At 54.9% G+C, this 23,686-nt stretch overlaps 8 protein-coding genes across 8 annotated transcripts; 4 read left to right on the top strand and 4 right to left on the bottom strand.

Annotated features, from left to right (window-relative positions):
- Positions 1-579: 579 nt before the first annotated feature.
- Positions 580-1,590, bottom strand: CCOS01_10207 (uncharacterized protein; the record flags this gene model as incomplete). The annotated part of the gene is made up of 2 exons (XM_060458363.1): positions 580-636; positions 697-1,590. The coding sequence occupies 2 exons, from the start codon at positions 1,588-1,590 to the stop codon at positions 580-582; spliced, it is 951 nt and encodes a 316-aa protein (XP_060311528.1).
- A 2,211-nt stretch (positions 1,591-3,801) lies between these two features.
- CCOS01_10208 (uncharacterized protein) lies at positions 3,802-6,313 on the bottom strand (the record flags this gene model as incomplete). The annotated part of the gene is made up of 6 exons (XM_060458364.1): positions 3,802-3,956; positions 4,070-4,360; positions 4,431-5,121; positions 5,194-5,863; positions 6,012-6,158; positions 6,270-6,313. 6 exons carry the CDS (start codon positions 6,311-6,313, stop codon positions 3,802-3,804), a joined length of 1,998 nt encoding a protein of 665 aa, XP_060311529.1.
- Positions 6,314-8,036: 1,723 nt separating this feature from the next.
- Positions 8,037-9,871, top strand: CCOS01_10209 (sugar porter family MFS transporter; the record flags this gene model as incomplete). Its single annotated transcript, XM_060458365.1, has 3 exons — positions 8,037-9,055; positions 9,129-9,488; positions 9,553-9,871. 3 exons carry the CDS (start codon positions 8,037-8,039, stop codon positions 9,869-9,871), a joined length of 1,698 nt encoding a protein of 565 aa, XP_060311530.1.
- A 1,592-nt stretch (positions 9,872-11,463) lies between these two features.
- Positions 11,464-13,249, top strand: CCOS01_10210 (inner membrane transport protein yfaV; the record flags this gene model as incomplete). The annotated part of the gene is made up of 4 exons (XM_060458366.1): positions 11,464-11,649; positions 11,745-11,913; positions 11,978-12,182; positions 12,238-13,249. 4 exons carry the CDS (start codon positions 11,464-11,466, stop codon positions 13,247-13,249), a joined length of 1,572 nt encoding a protein of 523 aa, XP_060311531.1.
- A 1,624-nt stretch (positions 13,250-14,873) lies between these two features.
- On the top strand, positions 14,874-17,327 carry CCOS01_10211 (fungal specific transcription factor domain-containing protein; the record flags this gene model as incomplete). The annotated part of the gene is made up of 2 exons (XM_060458367.1): positions 14,874-16,345; positions 16,403-17,327. 2 exons carry the CDS (start codon positions 14,874-14,876, stop codon positions 17,325-17,327), a joined length of 2,397 nt encoding a protein of 798 aa, XP_060311532.1.
- A 49-nt stretch (positions 17,328-17,376) lies between these two features.
- CCOS01_10212 (GCY) lies at positions 17,377-18,428 on the bottom strand (the record flags this gene model as incomplete). The annotated part of the gene is made up of 2 exons (XM_060458368.1): positions 17,377-18,013; positions 18,094-18,428. The coding sequence occupies 2 exons, from the start codon at positions 18,426-18,428 to the stop codon at positions 17,377-17,379; spliced, it is 972 nt and encodes a 323-aa protein (XP_060311533.1).
- A 676-nt stretch (positions 18,429-19,104) lies between these two features.
- CCOS01_10213 (male sterility protein) lies at positions 19,105-22,902 on the top strand (the record flags this gene model as incomplete). The annotated part of the gene is made up of 3 exons (XM_060458369.1): positions 19,105-19,753; positions 19,803-21,190; positions 21,247-22,902. 3 exons carry the CDS (start codon positions 19,105-19,107, stop codon positions 22,900-22,902), a joined length of 3,693 nt encoding a protein of 1,230 aa, XP_060311534.1.
- A 177-nt stretch (positions 22,903-23,079) lies between these two features.
- CCOS01_10214 (uncharacterized protein) lies at positions 23,080-23,538 on the bottom strand (the record flags this gene model as incomplete). The annotated part of the gene is made up of 1 exon (XM_060458370.1): positions 23,080-23,538. One exon carries the CDS (start codon positions 23,536-23,538, stop codon positions 23,080-23,082), a length of 459 nt encoding a protein of 152 aa, XP_060311535.1.
- Positions 23,539-23,686: the final 148 nt, after the last annotated feature.

The following is a 23,686-nucleotide window of genomic DNA, read 5'->3' on the forward strand; positions in this document are numbered from 1 at the left end:
AATTTCGGATTGAAAGGAGGGTGATGAGAATCAGGTGAATGTTCGAGCAACTTTATCTCACTTGCGTTGATAAATAGTCAGATGAAGTTCTGGGGTTGAAAGACACGATGAGTTGCGTTTGTCATCTACGCTGCCAAGGATAAGAGTCATGAGATGAGTGAAGCAGCTGACTGTGTCTAGGTGTGGGTGGGTGTGATGAAACACAGACAAACTGTGAGTTCCTGCATCACGACAAGATTAGCTGCTCGCGATACCTGGCTATATTAAGTGAATCGACAGGTGAAGGCAACATCACATGGTCCGGATCTTTTTGCGCTGCAACAATTTCTTCAGAGCGCTAGTCTATTAGAAAGAATTCTAGACTCCCTGAACTCGAGTACTTTCAGTTGACTCGTCAAGGCTTCTTCTGGCCATGTTTTTATCTCATACGCGCACACAAAGACCGCTCAAATGTATCATCAAGTATCCCAATTAAAACGCCGTGCCTCTTGCGACATGAACATATGTCCCAGGGCGTGTATGCCAAAGGTCCCATCTCATTTCGTACCCGTCGTAACATGACAATCTGAAAGGGCATGTCTACCACTTGATGACCTTGGTGGGGAAGTACTCATCGATAAGCTCCATGTAGTAAGGCTATCAAATTGTTAGTCTCATGATGAAATTTAGATCTGGATAGGACTGAGTAAGACATACCTTGAGCTCCTCAACGGTGGGGGCATCATCAGACTTGCTGTACAAGTCGTAGGGGTTGAAGGCAAGCACGGCCTTGAGGAGGTCCTCATCACCCTCCTTCATGAACTCGCGGTAGGCGCCCTCGCGGTGCCAGGGGTAGAAGGAGTGGTAGCGGATCATGGCGAGAGCCTCACGGGGAAGCTTGGACTGCTCCTTGCAGACGGTGTACATGTACTCGTCGTGGCCCCAAGAGATCATGAGGTTCTCAATACCGCAGCCGGGCTCGTAGATGCCGTTCTTGGTGCTGTAGACGGGGTGGGTGTTGTCGGGGTTGCCCTCAAAGGTGGTGGGGAGGACGATGCGGTTGTCAAAGGCACATCCGACGGGGAAGGTGTCACCGACGACATCCCACTGGCCCTCGGCTCCGTAGAAGAAGAGAAGCTTGCCGAGATCGTGGATCAGGCCGGTAAGCTGCATCCAGCGGGGCTTGCCGTCACGGCGCATGGCCTCGGCGGTCTGGAGCAAGTGCTGGATCTGAGAGAGCTCGGTGTCGGGGTCCGAGTTGTCGATGAGGGTGTTGAGCTTCTCCATGGCCTCCCAGATGGTCATCTCATCGCGGCAGGGGATCTTGCCAGTAAGGTCAATGGCGAACTTCTGGCGGGCAGCGAGGTTGTACTCGACGGTCTGCTTCTCATGCTGCTCCTTGTAAAAGTTCTTGACGCGGTCGCAAGCATCCTCGTACTGGCGGAAAGCGGTCTTGTCCTTCTCTGAGTCGAACTTGGACTCGCCCTCGAAGTCGTTCTGTGCCTTATTGTACTGGTCCTTGAGGATGTTGACCTCCTCGACAAAGTCGGTGGTCTCCTCGAGGGCGTGTCCGTCGGTGCGGACGTAAGGGGTGGCGACAGCAGCAGCCATTGTGACGGTAGTTTGCAAAGTCGAAAAGAAGAGTTTGGTACAGAAAGTCTAAGAAAGATTACAGCTCGATATGAAGAAAGAGTCGATATATGATGATCTTTCAAAAGGGGGGTATCACTCGAATGCTGAAGACTGGTTTGATGATGAGCAAAAAGAGGGAGAAGTAGGTATCTGGAGATAGTCTTTAAATATGTTGTTGAAGACAAGATCACGGAAGATGAAGATTACGAAGGGCAAGAAGAGTAACGAAGGAGTAGGACGGGAAAAAACTCGGACATGGCGAGGTACCTAGTATCGCCCGCCAGACGCAGTATTCGGGCCAAGTACCTCGTCATGGCAGCACCGGGTATCCATCCGTACTGGTGTGGGCAAAAGGCTAACTTGGACAAGCAGCCCGAGTTGACGTTTTTGCCGTGAAGGGTCGTCATCTGCATGGCCCTTGTCTTGCCCGTGCAGAACTATGCCCCGCGGAGAGTGGTTATGATCCAGATGGAGCAGGAAAGACGGGGCGAGATTTCAGATCTGTGGAGAGGCCCTAGAGAGTTGCTACGTTGCGACGAAGAAAGGCGAGGCCGGCGAGGGGATTCCAAGTTTTGCGTCGTTGGAAGAGGAGAAAATCGCCGAATTCTTGCTGGAAGAGGACCCCACCCAAATCCAGAGCTGGACCCACTCTTCACTCGCCGGAACAGAAGCAGCCAGAATCTCCGGTCACATGACCTCACATGACTCTGGAGTCTTCTCACTAATCCTCATTGGGACCATATGGAGACTCGTGCAAGTTGCTGGAATTTCCAAAAGTTTTGACCTCTCGTCAACTCCCGACGACAATGGTAAAGAATTCCGAGATCCACGACTGCCATCCTTGTTAGTCGCAAACGCTCGAACGCTTCTTCCACACCTTCAATCCCGCTTCGCCTATTCTCCAGACCTCCACGACTCCACGCCAACCGCATTTCGGGATGGCCAGAAACGATGCAATGTGACGGCGCCCTTGCGTCTCTGCCAACCTTGGATTCTTTTTCTGCGGCAAAGCTTAATCGCTTTTCCCCCGGTCCACCCCTCCACGACCCTACGAGACCTTCTGGCCCCGCCGTCTTCATCATGGGATTTGCAGACTATTTTTGATTATTCCCTCTTTTGGCACTTGGCTGCCACGCAGACCTCGACGCCCCCCTGCCAACGACAACCAACGCCATTCCCGCTCAATGCAGGACATCTCCATCCCCGCGGATTCCTCTCCTCTTTTCAGTAATGGCTTCCTACTGATTGGATATAGAACATTTGCCGGAGGGGATATCCCAGTGGTCCCTTGCCCAGGCCTTGCCAGACCTCTCCCCTCACCGTCACCCGGTGTCCGTCCCGGCCTTCTCCCGAGATTCTTGGCTTCGGAACCTTCGATTCGCCCAAAACGAACATGTCTGACATCAATTTTCGTCACAGCTTCGGGGCCTCCTTCCCAATGTCGTCCCTGACGGTAATCCAGGGCGAGCTTGGCCAAGACCTGCTGGCTTCCCCACGCTTCCCAAACAACCCCGCGGGATCTGGATGGTCCCTACGTGTTCCAATGTGCCACGGCAGCTGTCAGTTTCAAGCTCAGACCAGCCGGCATTACACGACGATGCTCATCTATTCGTATATGGGCGCCATGTGGATGGAACGCCGTGTGCGCCGTGTGCGGGGAGGCCGTGAGCATCACTATCTTTGAAATCAGACACTCTCGAGATCAGGTTGGCCAGCGATAACCCGCGGATAATGAAGAACCAAGCAGATGGAATCGCGAAATATGTCCGATTGCTTTCAACCTGCATCGTACGCTATACTACTGTGCCAGCCCAGCCGGGCCAGCCAGATCCTGCCGCTACAAACACAGCATCATGACGCTTCTACACTATCAAGTCGGGTATCCACAGATTGCAAACCAAGCGAAATCCAAGTCCGGGGGACGTATCCAGTCCTGTCCGGTTCAGTTCAGTCCAGTCCAGCCCCATGCACCAAGTCTATTGTGATCCACATCCAATTCCAAGTGAGAGGCGATCTCTCTCGTGTCTCGCCAGCAGTGATTATCGTGATCCAATGGAAGAGGCTTTCATCAAACATCTTCTCGGCGACTGGCCTGCCAGTCCAGTTCGCCTACGCATGTCTCTGAACCCCGCCTCTCCCAACCTCTGCGGTCTGGGGTAGGCGGAGTGGGCGGTCACCCTGTGCTCCTCCTCAATCCTCGTTCATTGCTTCCCCGTCCAACCAGCCCCATGCGTGCATCAGCTGATCCCGCACCGCTGTCGTGGGCCTTGCGTGGGCCTTTTCGGTGATGCTGAGCATCTTCAGCAGAGCTTCCTGGTCATGCTTGGTGTCGAATCGATCACCGGCTGGAGGAGGCCCAAATTAGTCTACTGTTCAGGACGTTCGAATTTGAAAGCTACGGAAATAGGAAAAAAGCAACGAAAGAAGAACCGGAAAGGAACAAGAAAGCAAAACGTACCGATGGCTATACCCATACACGCCGTGAACATGGCCGGCGGTGACCATTGGTTGCACATGCCAATTCCACAGAGACTCCGCAGGAGATCCTGAATCTGCTGGGTCAGCCTTTTCTCAGCAGCTTTGCGGCCGCCGCCGACTCGTGGTATGCTCGGATTGAACAGCACGAGGTACATTTCGGCGAGAATGTGGTGTTGGACAGCGATGACTACCGAGGAGTTGTCAGTAAGCGGTTCCTGAAGAGGAGGGTTGGCCATGAGCCAGCCTTCCGGATCGTCGGATATCTGAGATACTTTCCGTGTCCGGGAGCAGTTCCGAGATCAGGCCAGACCAGACCGGGACCAGACCAGGGGTATACTCACTATGACAAGCCTTCTGGTACCATACTTCGGGGAAAGCCTCCTCATCTGTCCTCTCTCGGAAGAAGATGGGAGTATACGAAGGCGGTAGCGCGTTCTTCCATTCTCTGTTTGCCATTTCGAGCTGGCCCCATTGCAGCACCGACCCCGCCTCGGACCCGAAGCAGAAGTTGAGGACATCGGCGCAGTGGACAATGGCACGATTTGCCCAGACAAAGTCGTCGGCCGGGGTGGTGGATCGGTCGACAATGGCATGACCGAGGTTCATTCGGACCACCTGTTGGTTGATGACGGCGCTGTAGATCTCCTGCCTCAGTCCAGCCCAAAAGCATGCCGCCGTCAAAGTTCCCGGCATAAGGAATCGGTCTCCGGCGTTGACAAAGGCGTGAATTCCGAGTAGGTGGCCGTGCGTGTCCTGGCCCAGGGTGTTTACATCGATTTCTTCCAGCACGCGAAGTATGATTGTTGCAGCAAACAAGTTCTCGTCCGACACCGTTCCTGCGTGGTCCAGCAGTGGGATCAAGTAGTTGAGGCACTGCTCGTGGTACCGGTTCGATGCCAGCGAGTCGTATGCGCTCGTCAGGCTCAGATGCCTCGAGGCAAGGGCGAAGATGGCGTTGAGCAAGATGGGACATGAGCCGGCACGCTGCGGTACTTCGACCTCGAAATGTCTGGAGGGATCACACGCATCGAGCTGGTGGTCCGGTCAGTGTCGTTTCTTCGTTGCTTCAAAAAAGCAAGCCATCCCGCAGCTATTTCAACATACCCAGAATCCAAGTTTGTCCACGTAATGACGGAACAGCGTGGCTTCTTTTCGCCCTTGGATAGGCCATATCGGTCGATCGGTGTATATGCCCTCCAACGGCGGCAACATCGACTGCACCGGCGGCAGACTCACGACGGAGCCAGAATGTTCGCGATGGCTACCGTGCTGGCTGTGGTTGTCGGCGCCAGGCGTACTCAACGATATTCGATGCGGAGGTTGGACAGGCTCGTCCACCACGTCGCCGCCATCAACGACGCTTTTGGCGCCGGGCCGGCTCTCGTCTCCAGGCAAAGGCCAGCTCGCCGCCTTTGCTGCGTATATTGACGGCCGACGCTGATCATCAGAGACTGTCGAGTCTACGGCCGTAGCCGTGCCTGGCGAAGTGGACGCGACTTCTGTTGTGGCTTCTGTCCCAACTTCGTCAACGTCTGGCGCCGAGTCGTGAACAGACTCGTTGCTGTCGAGGTCCTCGCCGAGCTCGACACCGCGAGTCTCGTCGATGAACTTGAGCTTCTTTGGCGGCGCAGGCCACTTGTGGCTCTCTCTGAATACGGCGTGCTTGGGGGCGCGAAACTTGTAGCCCTTTTTGCACTCTCGCCCTGTCATCAGGCACCGCCCGCAGATGGGCAGCACTCGATCACATCGCAGGTGCTGCTCGCGACACTGCTCGCTGCACGGATCAAACACAGTCAGCAACCTCTTCCTCGATCATGATATATCTGTCGAACTTTGCGGTTCTCTCCCACCGGCTCTCTCTCTCCACAGCTGCCTCTTTTCTCACAGACCGAGTTCAGAGCCATCGCAACCGACTTCCTCACTCTTTCTCAGCTGGAGCAGCAGATGGCAACGGCGTCGACGAAGACCCTTGAGCTTCCTTCACCTTGCCATCACCGGCGAGAGCTTCATTGCCTTCATCTCTCGCCGAAATCTGCTCGGCACCCCGCGTCTCAAGGTGAGCGGCGCCGCTGTCCGTGTCGCCGTCGGTGCGAATGGCCTCCAAATTGACGCCTCCAAAACAGGTGTTTTTCCCCGAGAGGCCGGCCCCTCCTCGGGTGGATCAGCAGAGTCTCACTCACCAGGTCGTGGCACTTAGCGAATCAGGCGCTTCGGGAGACGGCATGGCACTTGTGCCACTTGCAATTCTTTCCGAGCCCCCAGTTGAGGCTGCAATGAAATGATTGAAACCCGGGGAAGATGGAGAAGATCTGGGGGAGCCCCTCGATTTTTGAGCAGATCTGAAATTGAATTGAAGCTTGAGTCCGGGGCGACGACCAGTGACGTGTGTGGGGATGCGAGTTGGTCAGCAGCACATCCGACGACACCTCTCCACTCACGACACACACATAGCACACACACACACCACAGACACAGAGAGTCAGGGACCCCTTTTTTAACCAGTTCAGACTCTGCCAGTTTCTGGGCACTTCAGGCCAGTCTCAAAAGGCCAGCCAGACGCCGATGGCCGAGCCACTCCGACGGTTCCCCAGCGCTCTCTCTTTTTCGCTATCGGTACCCAACTGCCAACAAACTGTGTCATGCCAACAAGCAAAGTTGGCGCAGATACTTGAAGACTCTTGTTGGCTCTTCTGGGCTCTTGGATTCAATTGTTCCCGGGCCTCTGGCTCTTCAGCAAAGTCGAACGAGTTTCTCAATAGTTTTCTTTTCATTCGTCCGCCCTTCCCTCCCACATTACCGGCGCCAACTCTATCTTTGTTTCTCACCCTCACTACGCCGTACTCACTGACCCGAACTTTTCTTCCCCGCCCTCCCTTGCTGCAGCAGCCATGGACTTCTTCCCGATGGCTTGGGTCTGCACGCAACCAACGATTCAACGGCCGCTCAGCTGACCATTTCGACACCACCAACATGGCGACGCTCAAACTTCCCCCGCACGCTAGAGTTGGCCCAGACAAACTCAATGGCAGCAAAGGGTTCCCATCTCCGTCCCAACCTGACGGCCTGGCAGATGTCGAACGCACCCTGTCATGACACAGAGAAACACGCCAACCCCCCTTGGGCGGCACCCCGACGACAGAAATGTCACGTCGCTTTACCTTATCTCGCCCAAGTCCCAAATTACCCCAGCATCTGCCATCAAAAGATGAACGGGTACCCCTCGCCGACGAGAACCAATCTGCCCAATGGCTAGCTCCCTTTTCTGCTCTTCCATGTCTCCAAGAAGCCAAAGACTTCAAAGGCCCCTTGCGAATTGCGACGGCTTCGGTAACTTTGACCAGTCCCCTGGTCTTCTCGGCACAGGATTCTCCTCATCCTTCCAATAGCTGACGACTGGTCTATCGGAAGATTGCCCTTGTTTATTTGACCACAAAAAAAGAGGACGCGCGATACCGAACGGAACAAATCAAATCAAACAACTAGACGAGTTCAATGTCCTGGCCCCAGTCTTTCGCACTTCTTCAAAAAAATTCGAGCCCTTTCTTTTGTGGGTTTTCCCATCGAAGCCGTAGGCCCGTAGCCATCGTCCCACACAATCCAGGACCGTTCGTTCCCGTCGCGCGCGAATATTTTGTTGTTATATAACATCCAGCGATTCCCCCCTCAATCTCCACCTCTTGACGATCTCCTCTTCAGCAAGCAGCATCTCCCAGCGCAGCCGCTTTCTCAGAGCTCTTTTTCTTCACCACATCTGCTCAACGCCAGCCTTGGCAACGCTTCAACGATCTCCACGTTGTGCGCGCAATCTCCCCATTGCAGCACGCGATAGTGTGTGCATCGCCGTAGAACCTCGAGAGAATTCAGTTTCTCCTTGAGAACAGTCATCAATAACAACAACACCTCCACCACGCCACGCAACGCAACCCTTCCTCCAAAGCCCATCCACGATGGAGTCCAAATCGGCGCACGATGATGTGGTCGCCGCACCAGACCGCGTCTCGGCCGAGATCGGCGATCACCACTCGGCCAAACTCGCCAGCAACTTTGTCCAGAACGCCAAAGCGGCCACGGACAAGGAGCACAAGATGACTCTGATGCAGGGCATTAAGCTCTACCCCAAGGCCATTGCATGGAGTGTACTTATTTCCACCTGCATCGCCATGGAGGGCTACGACATCAGTCTCGTCAGCAACTTTTACGCATTCCCGCAATTTAACCAAAAGTACGGCGTCCTCACCGCCGACGGATCCTACCAGGTCCCTGCGCCGTGGCAAGCCGGCCTCAGCAACGGTGCCACCGTCGGCGAGATCATCGGTCTCTTCATCAACGGATGGGTCTCGGAACGCTTCGGCTATAGGTGGACCGTCATCACATGTCTTTTGCTAGTCGCCGCCTTCACCACAATCTTCTTCACCGCGCAAAACGTTCAGACTCTGCTCGCCGCCGAGATCCTCTGCGGTATCCCATGGGGTGTCTTCCAGACGCTGTGCATCACCTATGCCTCCGAAGTCTGCCCCGTCGCCCTGCGCGGCTACCTGACGACCTATGTCAACTTTTGCTGGGGTATGGGCCAGGAGATTGGTATCGGCGTCATCGTCTCTATGCTCGACCGCCAGGACGAGTGGGCATACCGCATTCCCTACGCGCTGCAGTGGATGTGGCCGGTGCCTTTGGCCATTGGTATCTACTTTGCGCCCGAGTCGCCCTGGTGGCTGGTGCGCAAGGGCAAGATTGACGAGGCCAAGAAGTCGCTGCTGCGCCTGACGAGCAGAGACAAGGAGACTGATTTCGACGCCGACGAGACGGTCGCCATGATGGTGCACACCAACTCGATTGAGGAGAAAATTACCGAGGGCGCATCCTACCTGGACTGCTTCAAGGGCGTCGACCTGCGCCGCACCGAGATTGTGTGCATGGTTTGGGCCATTCAGAACCTCAGCGGCAACTCGTTCTCCAACTACTCTACGTAAGTCTCTGCCTTTGTGCACTTTTATTGCTTGAGTTTTAGTTGCACCAGACTAACATTACGATGCACACAGATACTTCCTCAAGCAGGCCGGTCTCTCCACCAGAAACTCGTACAACTTTGCGCTCGGCCAGTACGCCATCAACATGGTCGGTGTCTTTGGCGCGTGGTTCCTCATGTCGTGGGGTATCGGCCGTCGCACGCTGTACCTCTACGGTCTCTGCGGTCTTTGCAGCATGCTCATGATCCTCGGCTTCCTGGGCCTCGTGCCGGCCGAACACCGCGACCAGGGCGCGCTCGCGACGGGCTCCATCATGATGGTCTGGGCTCTCTTCTACCAGCTCACCGTCGGCACCGTGTGCTACTCGCTCGTCAGTGAATTGCCGTCGCGTCGTCTGCAGATCAAGACTGTCGTCCTTGGCCGTAACCTCTAGTAAGTTCCCGATGCACTTTCCGGTCTGAAAATCGAACGCATGCTAACCACACTGTCCCCACAGCAACATTGTCGGAATCATCAACAACGTCCTCACGCCGTACATGCTCAACCCCAGCGCCTGGAACTGGCAAAACTACACTGGCTTCTTCTGGGGCGGCATCTGCTTCCTCTGCTGCGTGTACACCTACTTCCGCGTCCCCGAGCCCCGCGGCCGCACCTACGCCGAGCTGGACAAGCTGTTTGAGCACAAGGTTGCCGCGCGCAAGTTCGAGGGCACCACTGTTGACGTGTTTGAGGAGGGCGCCGTTGACGAGAAGGCGATGAATAACTATCACCAGCAGATTCGCGTCTCGCACTCTGAGAAGGATGTGCAGGTGTAGAGTGCTGATTGTGGAGGGTATTGCTATTGTCTCTTGCTGCTGTGGTGCTGTGTGATGACGCACCGAGTGCCTAGCGAGAAGAGACACATTGGCTATGAAAATGATGGACGAAAGAACGTAATGCTGTAATGCATGTATTTAATTCCGACGAAGTATATGAATCTCTAACGAAATTGTTAATCCGCTACGACTTGCTCTTTTCCTTCGCGAGCATTATCTTGACTGTACGAATCCACATGGCGTGAACCCACGAAGACAACGCGACTGTCAGCGCCCGGTCGACTATCTCCAAAGTCCGTCATCCCCCGCACCACACTTTCCCCGCACGAGGGTGTGTTTATCGCGGGAGAAGACGGGAGGATTTGAGTCGGGGAGGGGAGAGGAGGGGGTTGCGCCCAGAGGGATCGACTTCGGGGGATTTGGGGATTAAGCATGCCCGTCGCGGTGGCTGGTTGGTTGGGTTTATTCTCCGCAGCCTCCAACTGCCGGATAGTTGTCAGTTCTGACTTGGATCTATGTCTTTGTTAGACTGGGCGAAGCTTTTCGAGAGACACATCAGCTCGAGATTGACGTGGACCGATGGTTGACAAGTCCGTTAGCTTGTTCCTCTCTGTCGGAACCGCACGGATGCCATCATGTCACCGTGTGACTTGACAATAACCGATAACCTAGGTCATGTTGAAATCATTCATCATTTTGTTTCTCAAGATGACTGGGGTTTAGAATGACAAGCTACGAGAACTTGAGACAAGTCCGTCGGGCTAGAGAACAGTCACGAGGAAAGCTCAACGCAAAGTGGGTACAAATCCGTCATGTCCATATTCTTACATGACAAATGCCAGCAACATTCGACTAAAAGTGGTTCCATCCCCTTTGGTCTTTGGTGCGTGTTTGGAAATCCGTCAAAATTTCGACGGATAAACATATCCACCAGCGAGCATATGCAAACCTTCTCTCACGGCTTCAGAATGCTATCCACTACACTTAATCTACGTAGTCCATTGGGTTAACAAATCCACAGCGGCCGGGTCTCCGCGATTGCGGGGACCCCACACAGCCATCACGGCTCGAGGGGGGAGGTTAGAGCAACCGAGCAGGGTAGCATGGGCGAGATGGACAGAGACAGAGACCGAGGGGGAGAGAATGGGCCGGGCCAAGAGCCCAGAGGTGGTAGTAGTGGTATGGAGTAGTGCGGCTTTCCTGGGAGGATCCAACACCGTGGTTGTGCCAAGTCTGTACCTGGTTGTCTCGTTCGGGTTTGTACGCCTATGTGTTTCTTGGAGCCTCCATTTACCTTTAGCCACCTAGCCTTGACTACCTTACCTTACTCCTACCACGCAGTCGTCCGACGCATACATATGAGCGTACATCTCGAGATCGTTGCTTCACCTTTTGCTGCTTCTCCTTTTCTCTCTTCTTCAGGCCAGAAGCATCCCCTTTTTCTTCCCTCTCCCCCTCCTCCTCTACATTCCTCCAACTTCATTTCTCTTCTTTACAGTGTCAAGTGTATCATATCGCAACCCGCCAACGGCAACGGTCACAACCGGAACAACGTAGCCGAAAAAAGACTTCAAACATAGAGGCCGTGCAGAATGTCGACGACGGACAAGCCGGAGATCTCCTTCGTCGACGACAGAGAAGACGACGCCCAGTCCGACTCGGAGAAGGCGCCTGTGGTGCGCATAATCGACGATGTGCGCGTGCTGGGGCTCAGCGAGGACGATGCCGAGTTTTATGCCAATTTCACGCCGGAGCAGCGCAAGAAGACCATTCGCAAGGTATGTTTGGGTTTTCATACCGCAGCATCGTCTGGGAACAGCATGGGGATTGCTTCGAAACGAAGTGGGATTGATTGCTAACACTGAGAGAAAAGATCGACATCCGCTTGGTGCCGATGCTTGCAGTTCTCTATCTCATCTCCCATCTCGACCGCGCCAACATTGGCAATGCCAAGATTGAAGGTCTGGCTGAGGATCTGAAGCTTAGCGGTGTGCAGTGGAACATTGCGCTCAGTCTCTTCTTCGTTCCCTATGTCCTGCTTGGTACGTCTTACCCCCTTCCATTCAGACTATACTGGTTCACTTCAAGTTACTGATTCCTATGTAGAGGTTCCCAGCAACATCATCCTCAAAAAGTTCAATCGTCCATCCGTATACCTTGGTACCCTCGTAACGATATGGGGTGTCATAATGACCTGTCACGGTGTCGTGAAGAACTTTGCCGGTCTTCTCAGCGTCCGTCTCCTCCTTGGTGTCTTTGAGGCCGGCTTCTACCCTGGTGCTGTTTATCTCTGCACATTCTGGTACCTACCGTGAGTTCTCCATTACCTCTCTCTTCCAGAAACACTCAACTAACAACTCAAAAAGTCGCGACCTAGCAGCTCGCATCGCCTGGTTCTACTGCACATCCGCCCTCTCCGGCGCCTTCTCCGGCCTCCTCGCCGCCGCAATCGCAAAGATGGACGGCGTAGGCGGCTACGAAGGCTGGCGCTGGATCTTCATTCTTGAGGGCATCTTCACCGTCGGCCTCGGCATCGCCACCTTCTTCCTCCTCATCGACCGCCCCTCACTCAGCGGGAAATGGCTTACCCCCGAAGAAATCCGTTTCCTCGAGATCCAGCACTTCATCAAGCAGGGCGGGCGCTTCCAGGACGAGAAGCAGGAGGACAAGTTCAAGTGGCACGACCTCAAGGCCGTTGTCACGAATTGGCGGCTGTACATGCAGGCGTGGGCGCTCCTCGCCACCTCGGCGTGTTCTTATGGCACTAAATTCACGCTGCCGACTATCACGAAGGCTATGGGCTTCAACAACACAGCCGCACAGCTCATGACGGTTCCGCCGTACTTTTGCGGCGCTGCCTCGGCCATCTTCTTCGCACGCTTGTCGGACAGGTTCTACTGGCGCATGCCCTTCGTCGCGATCCCCATGGGCCTCATCACCATCGGCTACGGCGTCATCATCTCCTTCAAGGGTGATCTGTCCGGTAACATTGCGGGAGCTATGGTCGGCGTCATTATCACCTGCATGGGTATCTACCCCATCCAGCCCGCGGGTTCCTCCTGGGCGGCGAACAACCTCGCCCCGGCCTCGCGCCGCGCCATCGGTGTGGCTTTCAACATTTGCGTGGGCAACATCGGTGGCATCATTGGTAGCTACATGTATCTCGATAACGAAAAGCCAAAGTACTACACCGGTTTCGGGCTGTCGCTGGCGTTTGGCGGTAGCGGGTTGATCGTTGCGCTGCTGCTGGAATGGAGCTACAAGTGGGGGAATGATAGGAAAGCCAAGATGTCCGAGGAGGAGATTCGGGCAAAGTACACGGAGCAGCAGCTTATGGATATGGGTGACAAGAGCCCTCACTTCAAGTACACTCTATAGAAGCTATGCGAGGATGTCGTAGGGCAGGCGGACTATGGATGGCGGAGACTGAGTCTCAATGTCCGGTTGATGGCTGTGGAGGAAATCTAGGGTGAGGCGCGAGGATGTTTTTGACACTTACGATTTTTCCCGAGTAAATAGCGATTGTTGATGCCGATAATGAACAGCAATCCTTTCTGGCCCGAATATCTCAGCTTTGCCCCGTTACCTGACTGTGACCTTTGAGTAGTAACGTGCTTCAATTCTGCAGAGGCTTGGTTGAGAGTTTGGAATTACCTAGACATCTTCATCGACTATAACCCTGAGCCTCTAATAAGTCTGAGCAGAATAAGTGACTTACTTTTCGAGTCATTGTAAAGATGCATGAATAATATTTACAGCTCATCGACCATAAGTATTTTAAATCCTTGCAATACGTGCCAAAATTGTGCCCGCTAACTTGATTGATTTCGTGTCAAAGCCCGTGAAATTGAAATCAATTACTTTCATTTCGAGACTTCCTGAATTCTACCTATGGGAAAACAATGCCGTCAAGGTCGATCAAAAACTCTGATACTATCGATTACAAAGTGAAATAGTTACCAGGCGTACTCATCTCCCTTGGTGGTTGCGTACGCTCCACGCATCAACTCAGAACTAAAGCGTGTGCTGTGTCCACGTGCCAAGCATGTGCCTGCCAAGCTACATGAGCAATCTCCAGCTGCTACGCCTCTTCAGCCTGAACACTCTGATGTCCAACGACTGACTCGCTCTTGGCGCACGCCGAGACATCCCGATAGAATCCCTGGCTCTTAGGAGCTGTCAGCCTCTTGCCGGCAATGATCGGTTGTAAGGAGGTATCGTGATGGACTACAACCCTCATGCAGATGTTATCTTGGAAGTCGGAAGACGTGCCGAACAAGTCAGATACGGAAACTCGACAGGTGATACTGGCCGTTTGAGAATGCCACTTACTCATCTGCTCTGTTAACTGTTACATCACATTGATAATTGCTGCATGGCGTCTTCTGATGACGGGGAAACTCGGGCTCTCCTTCATCCTCTGGTTCCTCTCCCCATAAATCCTAAGAATCCGCCTCGGTGTCGGATCTAGCAGTACCCCGGACAACCCCGGATCTATCGCATACCCACGAACCGAACACGCCGCAACTATCAAGTCAACAAACGAGGAAGACTATGTGCACCCTAGTGCTTCCCCCGCAGCAAAGATGAGGAGGAAGCGGGGGAAAAGACACCCTTGTCCCTGGTCGTCGTAGCGGCCCCCGCCTCCCCCCAAGTCAGAAACTCTTGTCTTTCCCCAGACAAATCCCCTCCGTTTTCCGTCGATTTGCGCTCAAGTTTCCTGTCCCATCTCTCTTCCTTCTTTTCCGACTTTCCATCCAGTCCCTCCCTCCTCGAGTCTCGAACCCTTTCCCGCCTCTGCCCCAAGGTAACCCGCCCATTCACTGTGCGCAACGCGCGGGCGTAACCGCGTGCGTGCGTTTTCGTCGCTCCACTGGGACACTGCGCATAAGCAGACAAATCAGAAAAGCCAAACGGCCAAGATAACAGGAAAAGGAGAGCAGAGGGAGTGGACCCTTGCAAAAGTCCGTCGACTCCATCCCGTTGCGTTTGCCTACCGGTCATGGACGCCCCGGAGTACCGCCGTCCTCTCCCCGGCCCGGGAAATCCGGCTCCCGATGGCCGTCACTCCTCATCGGCCGCTTCAGCCGCCGCAGCTAGCAGTCCCCGTGGAGATTCACGGAAACGAAGCTTCAGCTCCGCCGCCGATCAGCACTCGCCTCTATCCGATGAGCTGGCTGGCACTGGGTCCTCCTCCGCTGCCGCCGCCGCGGCCGCAGCGAATCGCCGCAAATTGCAGAAAGTCAGCCGCGCGTGCGACTTTTGTAAGCAGCGCAAGGCGCGGTGCAGCGGGACTATCCCCTGCGACAAGTGTACCAGAAAGGGCCTCACGTGCGTCTACGATGCAAAGTACTCCCGGGGTCGGCCCCCGACACCTCCGCCCTCAGCTGTGTGGTCTACAGGTTCCAATGCCGTATCCGGATCCGAGGAGCCGCCTGTTATGTACCGGACTACTGAAGATGGAGGCGGAGAACACGTCGCTGCACCGGCCGCGCCGTCGCGCTCGCTGAGGGGACATGTACGCGAGAGCCAGGGCCCGGCGTCGCGAGCCTCGCCCGAGCTTGGTATGGCTGAGATCCAGGGCCAGATCTTCGACCCGACGTCGGGTGTGACTTTCTTGCACAGGGCGTGGAAGCGGCTCTCGAAACACGAGAGTAACATCGTCCCGGACGAGCTCAACGCCTCGACCGACAGCCAGCCACTCATGCTGGCTGGTGATAAGCCGCTGCCCCCTGTTACTGACGAGGATGTGGCCAACTTGTCGCTTCCGGATTCCAGAGAGATTCAGGATTTGCTGGCACTGTACTTTGATGTTTCCATCGCGACCTACCGTGTGCTGCACCGCCCTTCCGTCGAGGCATGGCTAAAGACCATGATCAATAACCTCCGCCACGGAAAAGCCGTCTGGCAGGATATTGGTCGGGGTAAAGCGTCCATCGTCCTTACGGCACTTGCCATTGCCACCGCTCACAACGAAAAGTCAAAGGGATTTCACTCACCAGAAGGCGAGGCTCTATCCTTGGCTCGTAGTGACCAACTCTTTTGCGTCGCACTGCAGCTTACAGAGCGTGAGACGGGGCTCCCTCGGCTAGAGTCAGCTCAGTCGCGATTGATCCAGGTTCTCTACCTCCTGACCACGTCGCGTATGAACCGCGCCTGGTACACCTTTGGAAACGCGCTTCAGATCATATCTGCGCTGGGTATGCACAGAAAAGCGGCTAAGAAGCGGCACTTGACACCCAGCAACTCGGATTATATCCAGGCGCAGTGTCGTATGCGGACGTTCTGGACCAGCTACGTTTTAGACAAGTACCTGGGCGTCATATTCGGCCGTCCACGTCACTTCCATGATGATGACATTGACCAAGACTACCCGGATAGGATCGACGACGAGGATATGACTGCACAGGGACCCATTGAGAGATCGGAGGAACATTCAGACTGTCACATTGACGCGCTGATATTCCATGCCAAGTAAGTCAGCCCCATGTCTGATCACACTCTCTGCGTACAAGTACTGACATTTGACAGGATAGCGCAAATCATCGGAAACACATCAAGAGAAGTCTACTCCATAAAAGCAATCTCCGAACAAGAACGCGTCGCCGCCGCACACCGCCTCAGCAAGAAGATCCACGAATGGCGCGCCAGTCTCCCGCCTCACCTCGGGTCGATCCGCCCCTCCATGCTGATCCCAAGCTTCCGTCGCCAAGCAACGGTACTCAAACTGGCCTACTCCCACGCCATCATGCACGCGAACCGCCTCTTTCTCCTGGGTAACTTGAGCTCCGGCAGCGAGACACAGATCCTAGAGTGTATTGGCGCAGCGAGGACGGTGCTCGAGACAGTAGATGGCATGGCCGCCGAGGGGCCCATCTTCCACGCTTTTTGGTGGACGCAGTACGTCACGTTTTGCGCCCTGCTGGTCACGTATGTATGGGATATCCAGCAGAAGAGGCGAGGCATCACGCTTGAGGGTGAGGGAAAGGCAAAGCATACGAAGCTCATGGATCTGGCTGAGCGATGCCAGACGCATCTTGCGCACGCCACGGCGTCCAATTCACCCAGCCGCCGGTACGCCATCATCCTGGAAGAGTTCAGAACAGAGGGTCTCGGCCAGATGTCACGGCAAACTCAGGTGGCTTCACAGGCACCCCGGACTTCTGCACCTCGAGTGGCTGCGCTGTCCGCAGATATGCATGTGCCGCCTCTGCAGGCGAATGGGGGGAACGGAGGAGCGTCGATCACGACCGACGGATTCGACTTCAACCATGGGTATGGCACCGAGTCTGGCCCCGTTGATCTGATGGACCAGGGCGACGCAGGGTTCCTTGGATCCAACTTGCTCGATGAATGGCAGACGACCGATTGGCTAGACCTCGACTCTTCTGCTTTCGGCCCATACCTGGACATTGACTCAAATCCGTTGGCTTGGATGCCGGATATAGGAGGTTAGGGGTCAGGACTTAAATACAGTCTATAATATTTGCATTGATCTATGTCTTCTAAATGGTGAACTTTGTCAAGTTCTCAGGACCCATTTCCTGGGCTACTCTCTTGACTTCCTCCTCTCCCAGCTCTTGGAAGATATCGAAACCCCATCTTGTCTGCCAATTGAATCTCTTGTTCCTCTCGAGCCCGTTCAACTGCGCAAAGGCATCCCCCGGCAACTCCTGCACCTTGAAGTTGGACTCTATCCGGCTAGGGGTAACACTCTTGGGCAGAACGACAGTGCCGCGCTGCACACCCCACGAAGCAAGCAACTGACCGCCGTCAATGCCGAGCTTCTTGCCCAGCTCACCCACAAGAGGGTCGTCCACCGTCCTCGGCTCACCCGTCTGGTTGTTGCCCAGAGGCGAGTAGGCGGCTAGCTGAATGCCCTTTGACTTGCAGAACTCGAGCAGATCCGGCTGTTGGAGGTACGGATGCGCCTCAATCTGGTTGACGGCGGGAACCGTCTTGGTCTTTGTCAGAAGATCCTCGATGCGCTGCTTAGTGAAGTTGGAGACACCGATGGCGCGGACTTTGCCGCTCTGGACCAGCTTCTCCATGGCTGCCCACGTTTCCGCGGGGTCAATGTCGGCCAGTTCGAAGACGCCGTTGGAGTCAATGGGAAACCATTTATCCGACGGCTTGAATGCTCTACAAATGAGGTTAGTACATGATTTATTGTGTATCTATTGCATAACAACAGGCACAAATGAACAAAGAATGAGACTTACACTGGCCAGTGCATCAGGAACAAATCGAGGTAATCCGTCCCCAAGTCCTTGAGCGTCTTGTCAACACCGGACTCGACATCTTCGGGTGCGTGCTTGGTGTTCCACAGCTTCCCTGTGACAAAGATCTCTGAACGAGGCACGCCGCTCTTGCGAATGCCCTCACCAACTTCCGCCTCATTGCGGTAGATGGCGGCGCAGTCGATGTGGCGGTAGCCGGAGCGCAGAGCAGTCTCAACAGCACGCTCAACCTCATGAGGTCCGGCTTGCCAGGTGCCGAATCCCACTGCTGGGATCTTTGCACCAGTGTTGAGTGTGAAGTGTGTTGCGAGAGGCATCTTGGGAGAGTTTCTTGGTGTATGTGCAAGGATCAATGGCGTTTATCCGTGGCTGGTATGGACGCAATTGTTGAACTCTACACAAATCAAGCTGTAATTATATAATAATGTGCCCAAAACAGGTCGCTTGATGGAAAAGATCAAGCAGATAATAAATCGCTCTCAGCCACTCTGCCATCGACACTGCGATCAAGACATGTGGCTCCCAACGACTCCATCACCACAGAGTCCGCAGTTGTGATTCAGACTGGCGGATTCTTTTCCTTGGAGCTAGTCACACCCTTGTCGAATCCGTCCAAACCCGTCGGCGGAGCCCTCAAAATCCGTCGCCTAACCCCAGCAATGAGCGGGGAAACGGATTCATGCCTCCCCCACCAACGGAGATCCTCCTCCAGGTTTCTGTCCCGCCTCGATCGCCACAAGCGTGGTCCACTCGGAAGAGCGTCAGGCAGGGTATCAACATGGCGGATGTTGAGGAATTCACTTCATCGGCGTCGGAACAATGACGGTCTTGCCTGGGCCGCGGAGCCGTTCTCCATCTCTCAAAAGGGTGGCACATGAACCACTCATCAAGCCATTCGCAACCTCAAAAGCAGGGTGGTCATCGACTCATCATCAAGAATCCGAAGAACACTCATCGTCGACTTTGGATGAACCACCTGCAACATCGTCCACCATGAGTCCCCCCTCAGTATACGGTCCCACGAGCGCGGCGCTCCCGAGCTCCAGCTTGGACGCGAATCCCATCATTGACGCTGCTACAGTGCAGGATTTGGACAATGACGATTCAACGCTCAAGACTGTGGACGAGCTGGTCCGCCGGCGCGCCCGATCGAAACCTGACCAAGTCATTGTGTCTTACCCTTCTTCGGGTATCACATATGTCGACTACACGATGAGGCAGCTCGACGTTTTTGCCTACCGTGTTGCAAAGTTCTATGAGCAGCGCATCCCTAGCCGTCCCAACTCAGATGAGAAGCCCACGACAGTGGCTGTTCTTGGCCCCTCCAACTTTGACTACCTCGTCACCATGCTGGCCTTGACCAAGCTTGGACACACGACGCTCTTCTTGTCAACAAGAATCTCACAGGAAGCCATCGAGTCTCTCATCAGCGTTACAGGTGCCAAGTTCCTGTTGGCTGACAAGAGGTACCTCGAGACGGCCGAGGGAGCCAAGCAGACTTTGCCTCATCTTGATGTCTTTGAGATTGCCGGCCAGTCAACGTTTGACTTCCCCATCGAAGTCCATGCTGATACCCGTCTGGATTATGGTCGTGATCTCTCAGTTGAGACCAACAACCTGATCTACATCATTCACTCTAGTGGTGAGTTGTATTCCATGTATTGCCTCTTGAGCAGCACTGACCTTCATAGGCTCGACTGGCTTGCCCAAGCCCATTTACCAGACTCAAAAGTCGGCCATCCACAACTACTCCAGCAGCATGAACATGAAGGCCTTCATCACACTACCCCTGTACCACAACCACGGTATTTGCAATCTGTACCGCGCCATCTACTGCGGAAAGCCCATCCACCTGTACAACGCGGATCTCCCGTTGACCAGAGAGCACCTCACAAGCATCATGCGCAAGCACAACTTTGAAATCTTCTACGGTGTGCCCTACGCGCTCAAGCTCCTCGCAGAGACAGACGAGGGCATGGACCTGCTCCGCCAGCTTAAGATCGTCATGTACGGCGGCTCCGCTTGCCCCGATGACCTCGGCGACACCCTCGTCAACAACGGCGTCAACCTCGTCGGCCACTACGGCGCAACTGAGGTCGGTCAGCTCATGACGTCTTTCCGCCCTCCCAACGACAAGGTCTGGAACTATGTTCGCGAGCACGAGAAGCTCGCGCCGTACCTCAAGTGGATTCCTCGCGGTCCGAACCTGTTTGAGTGCTGCGTCCTGCCCGGCTGGCCTGCCAAGGTAGCCACGAATCAGGAGGATGGATCGTACTGCACAAAGGATCTGTTTGAGCCTCACCCGACGATCCCCAAGGCGTGGAAGTACATTGCCAGACTTGACGACACCATTGCACTCGTCAACGGCGAGAAGTTCAACCCCGTCCACATGGAGGGCACGATCCGCTCCAACAAGAACATCACAGAGTGCGTCATCTTCGGCGTCGGTCGCCCATCTCTTGGTGCCCTCGTCGTTCCAGCTGCGGCGCTGGCTGGCAAGAGCAATGATGAGATTCTTGAGATTGTTTGGCCCGTAGTCGAGAGCGCGAGCAAGTCCGTTGAGGCCTATGCCCGTGTCTCCAAGAACATGATCAAGCTTCTCCCTTACGACTGCGAGTATCCCAGAACCGACAAGGGCAGCGTCATTCGCCAGGCCTTCTACAAGCGGTACGCTAAGGATATTGACGAGGTCTACGACAATGCAGACGCGGCCAGCGGCGACTTGAAGAAGTTTAGCGTTCCTGAGTTGCAAGATTTCATCCGCCAGGGCCTCGTCCAGACTCTTTCAAAGAAGGTCCAGCTGGATGACGATACCGACTTCTTCTCACTTGGTCTCGACTCCCTGCAGGCTATCCAAATGCGTTCCGATATCCTGAGGACGGTTGACATTGGCGACAACAAGCTTGGCCAGACTGTTGTGTTTGATCATCCGTCGATCAACAAGTTGAGCGCTTACCTTTACAGTCTCGGTACTGGAGAGGGCGTTCAGGCCGATGTTCCCATCGAAAGCGAGATGCAAGAGCTTATTGACAAGTACGGCAACTTTGGTCCCATCGAGTCGGCTCCTAGATCCTCAGTCGTAAGTTGATATCCCAAGCAACGTCCCTCTCGCACCTCTGTACTAACATCCCATAGGCCGTCACCGGCGCTACTGGTTCTCTCGGAGCGCATATTGTCACCAAGCTTGCCGCAGACCCGACCATCAAGACCATCTACTGCTTCACCCGTGCAAGCTCCGACGCCGACGCAGTCCGCCGCGTCAACAGCTCCCTCATCCAGCGCAGGCTCTACCACGCGCTGCCCGCCTCCTCCCGCAGAAAGCTCGTCGCACTGTCCACTGACCTCGCCGATGCCAAGCTCGGTCTCTCCGACGAACTATACCGCCAGGTCAAGCAGGATCTCCGCCTCGTCATCCACGCCGCCTGGTCAGTCAACTTCAACATGCGCCTCTCAAGTTTCGCAAAGGGCAACATTGCTGGCGTCAACCACCTGATCGCCCTGTGCAAGGCCGCCGGCGACGTCGAGACCGGAGCATCTTCCCCTGCCTCGTTCAACTTCTGCTCTTCCGTCAGCACCGTCGCGCGCGCGACGACGATCCCCGTCCCCGAATCCGTCCCCGATCTCGAATGGGCTCAGGGTATGGGATACGCCCAGTCCAAGGTCGTCGCCGAGCACCTCTGCGCCAAGGCAACCAAGGCCGGAATCAAGTCCCGCGTCCTGCGCATCGGCCAGATCGTCGCAGACACCCAACACGGCGTCTGGAACGCAACGGAAGCCATTCCCCTCATGCTCCAAACGGCAATCACCGTCGGCGCCCTCCCCAAACTCCAAGAGACACCCTCCTGGCTGCCCGTCGACACCGTCGCGCAGGGCGTCATCGACATCTCCCTCTCCGACGCAGACGGCGTCTTCACCAACGTCGCGAACCCCAAGATGTTCAGCTGGACCAACGATCTCCTCCCTGCCCTCAAGGCCGCTGGCCTCGAGTTCGAAGAGGTCGAGCCCAAGGAGTGGATTCGTCGCCTGCGCGACTCGAACCCGGATCCCGCCGCCAACCCGCCAATCAAGCTCGTCGACTTCTTCGCGTCAAAGTATGACAAGGACGAGTTCTCGCCGTCCAAGACGTATGTCACCGACAATGCCTGCTCTCTCTCACGGGCGCTGGCCCAAGCGCCCGTGTTGGATCAGAAGCTTGTCGACAACTTTGTCCGATACTTCAAGGCCAACCACTGGGTCAAAAAGAACGAAGTCTCAGCCAAGACGGTCGTCATGATTGCGGGCCCTTGCGGCAGCGGAAAGTCTACGCTGGCTACCTCTCTGGCCTCTTCTCTTAAGGCACCCTTCATCGAGGGCGACTCTCTGCATTCCAAGGCATCCATCGAGAAGATGGGCAGCAACGTCGTCTTGACTGACGAGGATCGGTCTCTATGGCTTAGCCGCATTGGTAAGAGAGCGTCTGAAGCCCTCGGAGATCTGGGCTACGACTCTGTCGTCGTCAGCTGCTCGGCTCTGAGGAAGTCGTATCGCGATACCCTGCGAAGCGTCCTTGCAGAGCAGGAGGGCGTCAAGGTTGTCTTCCTCGACCTCCAGGCCAGTCCTGAGACGCTTGTGCAAAGGATGAATCAGCGCAAGGGTCACTACATGCTGGCGAGCATGGTAGAGGGACAGGTTGAGGTGTATGAGGCTGCGGGTGTCGCGGAGTTGGATGTCCTCCCCATCGAGGCTGAGGGCACGCCGGAAGAAGTGTTTGAAGAGGCCAAGTGGTTGCTTGAACAGATTGGACTGAACTGAATTATTGCTAGATAAAGCATTATAAGGGCATATTATTGGCGTTAAGGATAATGGGTGCTAGGGTACATGTAGTCATGAGAATTTCTTTATGCGTTTGAGTAACAAATTTGGTATAACCTCAGATTTCCCTCTGTCGCATCTGGTTGCCCTTTCCTTGTCTTAAATCGTGATGTTGAATCAGTCAATCGTAAAAACATCATCTAATTTCTTGCTACAGCATAATCGCCATCCTCCTCGATCCCGGTGCATGACCACTCTCGAGTTGTCGTTCCTGTCTTCTGAACCGTTGACGGTGTATGTGAAATATGCTGATGCGCCGATACACGAATGAATCTTTTCGTTTAATCTCCCATGCGACGTGTTCCAAAGTAATTGCCCTTTGCCGATGGAGGGGCAATTTGAGCAACCCGTCCCCGTGGGACAGATCCAATGCCGAAGTTGCGTGCAGTGATGACAGAGGTACAGCCCTTGATTGCTAATGTCCTTGAGAATGAGGAAGAGGAAGTTGTTGAGTCTTTTGTCGCTTGTCCTTAGTTTTGGAAGGGTCGTCTGGGACAGGAGACCGTAAAGAGATTTGCAGGTAAGGGCCAGACACATGGCGGACTCCGTGGGGAGGTGCGAGGCTATTTCGAGCATGATGTCGGGTATTTGCCGAAGAAGAATCGGTAGATCTGCCAAGCATACTTTCTTCATGCCCGAGAGCGTTTCTATTGGCGTGATGTCTGACATCGTGACGACACCTGCGCGGGCTGGTGAAAAGGTCACGATGAGGAGTGGTCACCCT

The sequence above is a fragment of the Colletotrichum costaricense genome (assembly GCF_030867565.1).
Source record: "Colletotrichum costaricense strain IMI 309622 chromosome Unknown Scaffold_10.1, whole genome shotgun sequence".
Classification (NCBI taxonomy): Eukaryota; Fungi; Ascomycota; class Sordariomycetes; order Glomerellales; family Glomerellaceae; genus Colletotrichum; species Colletotrichum costaricense.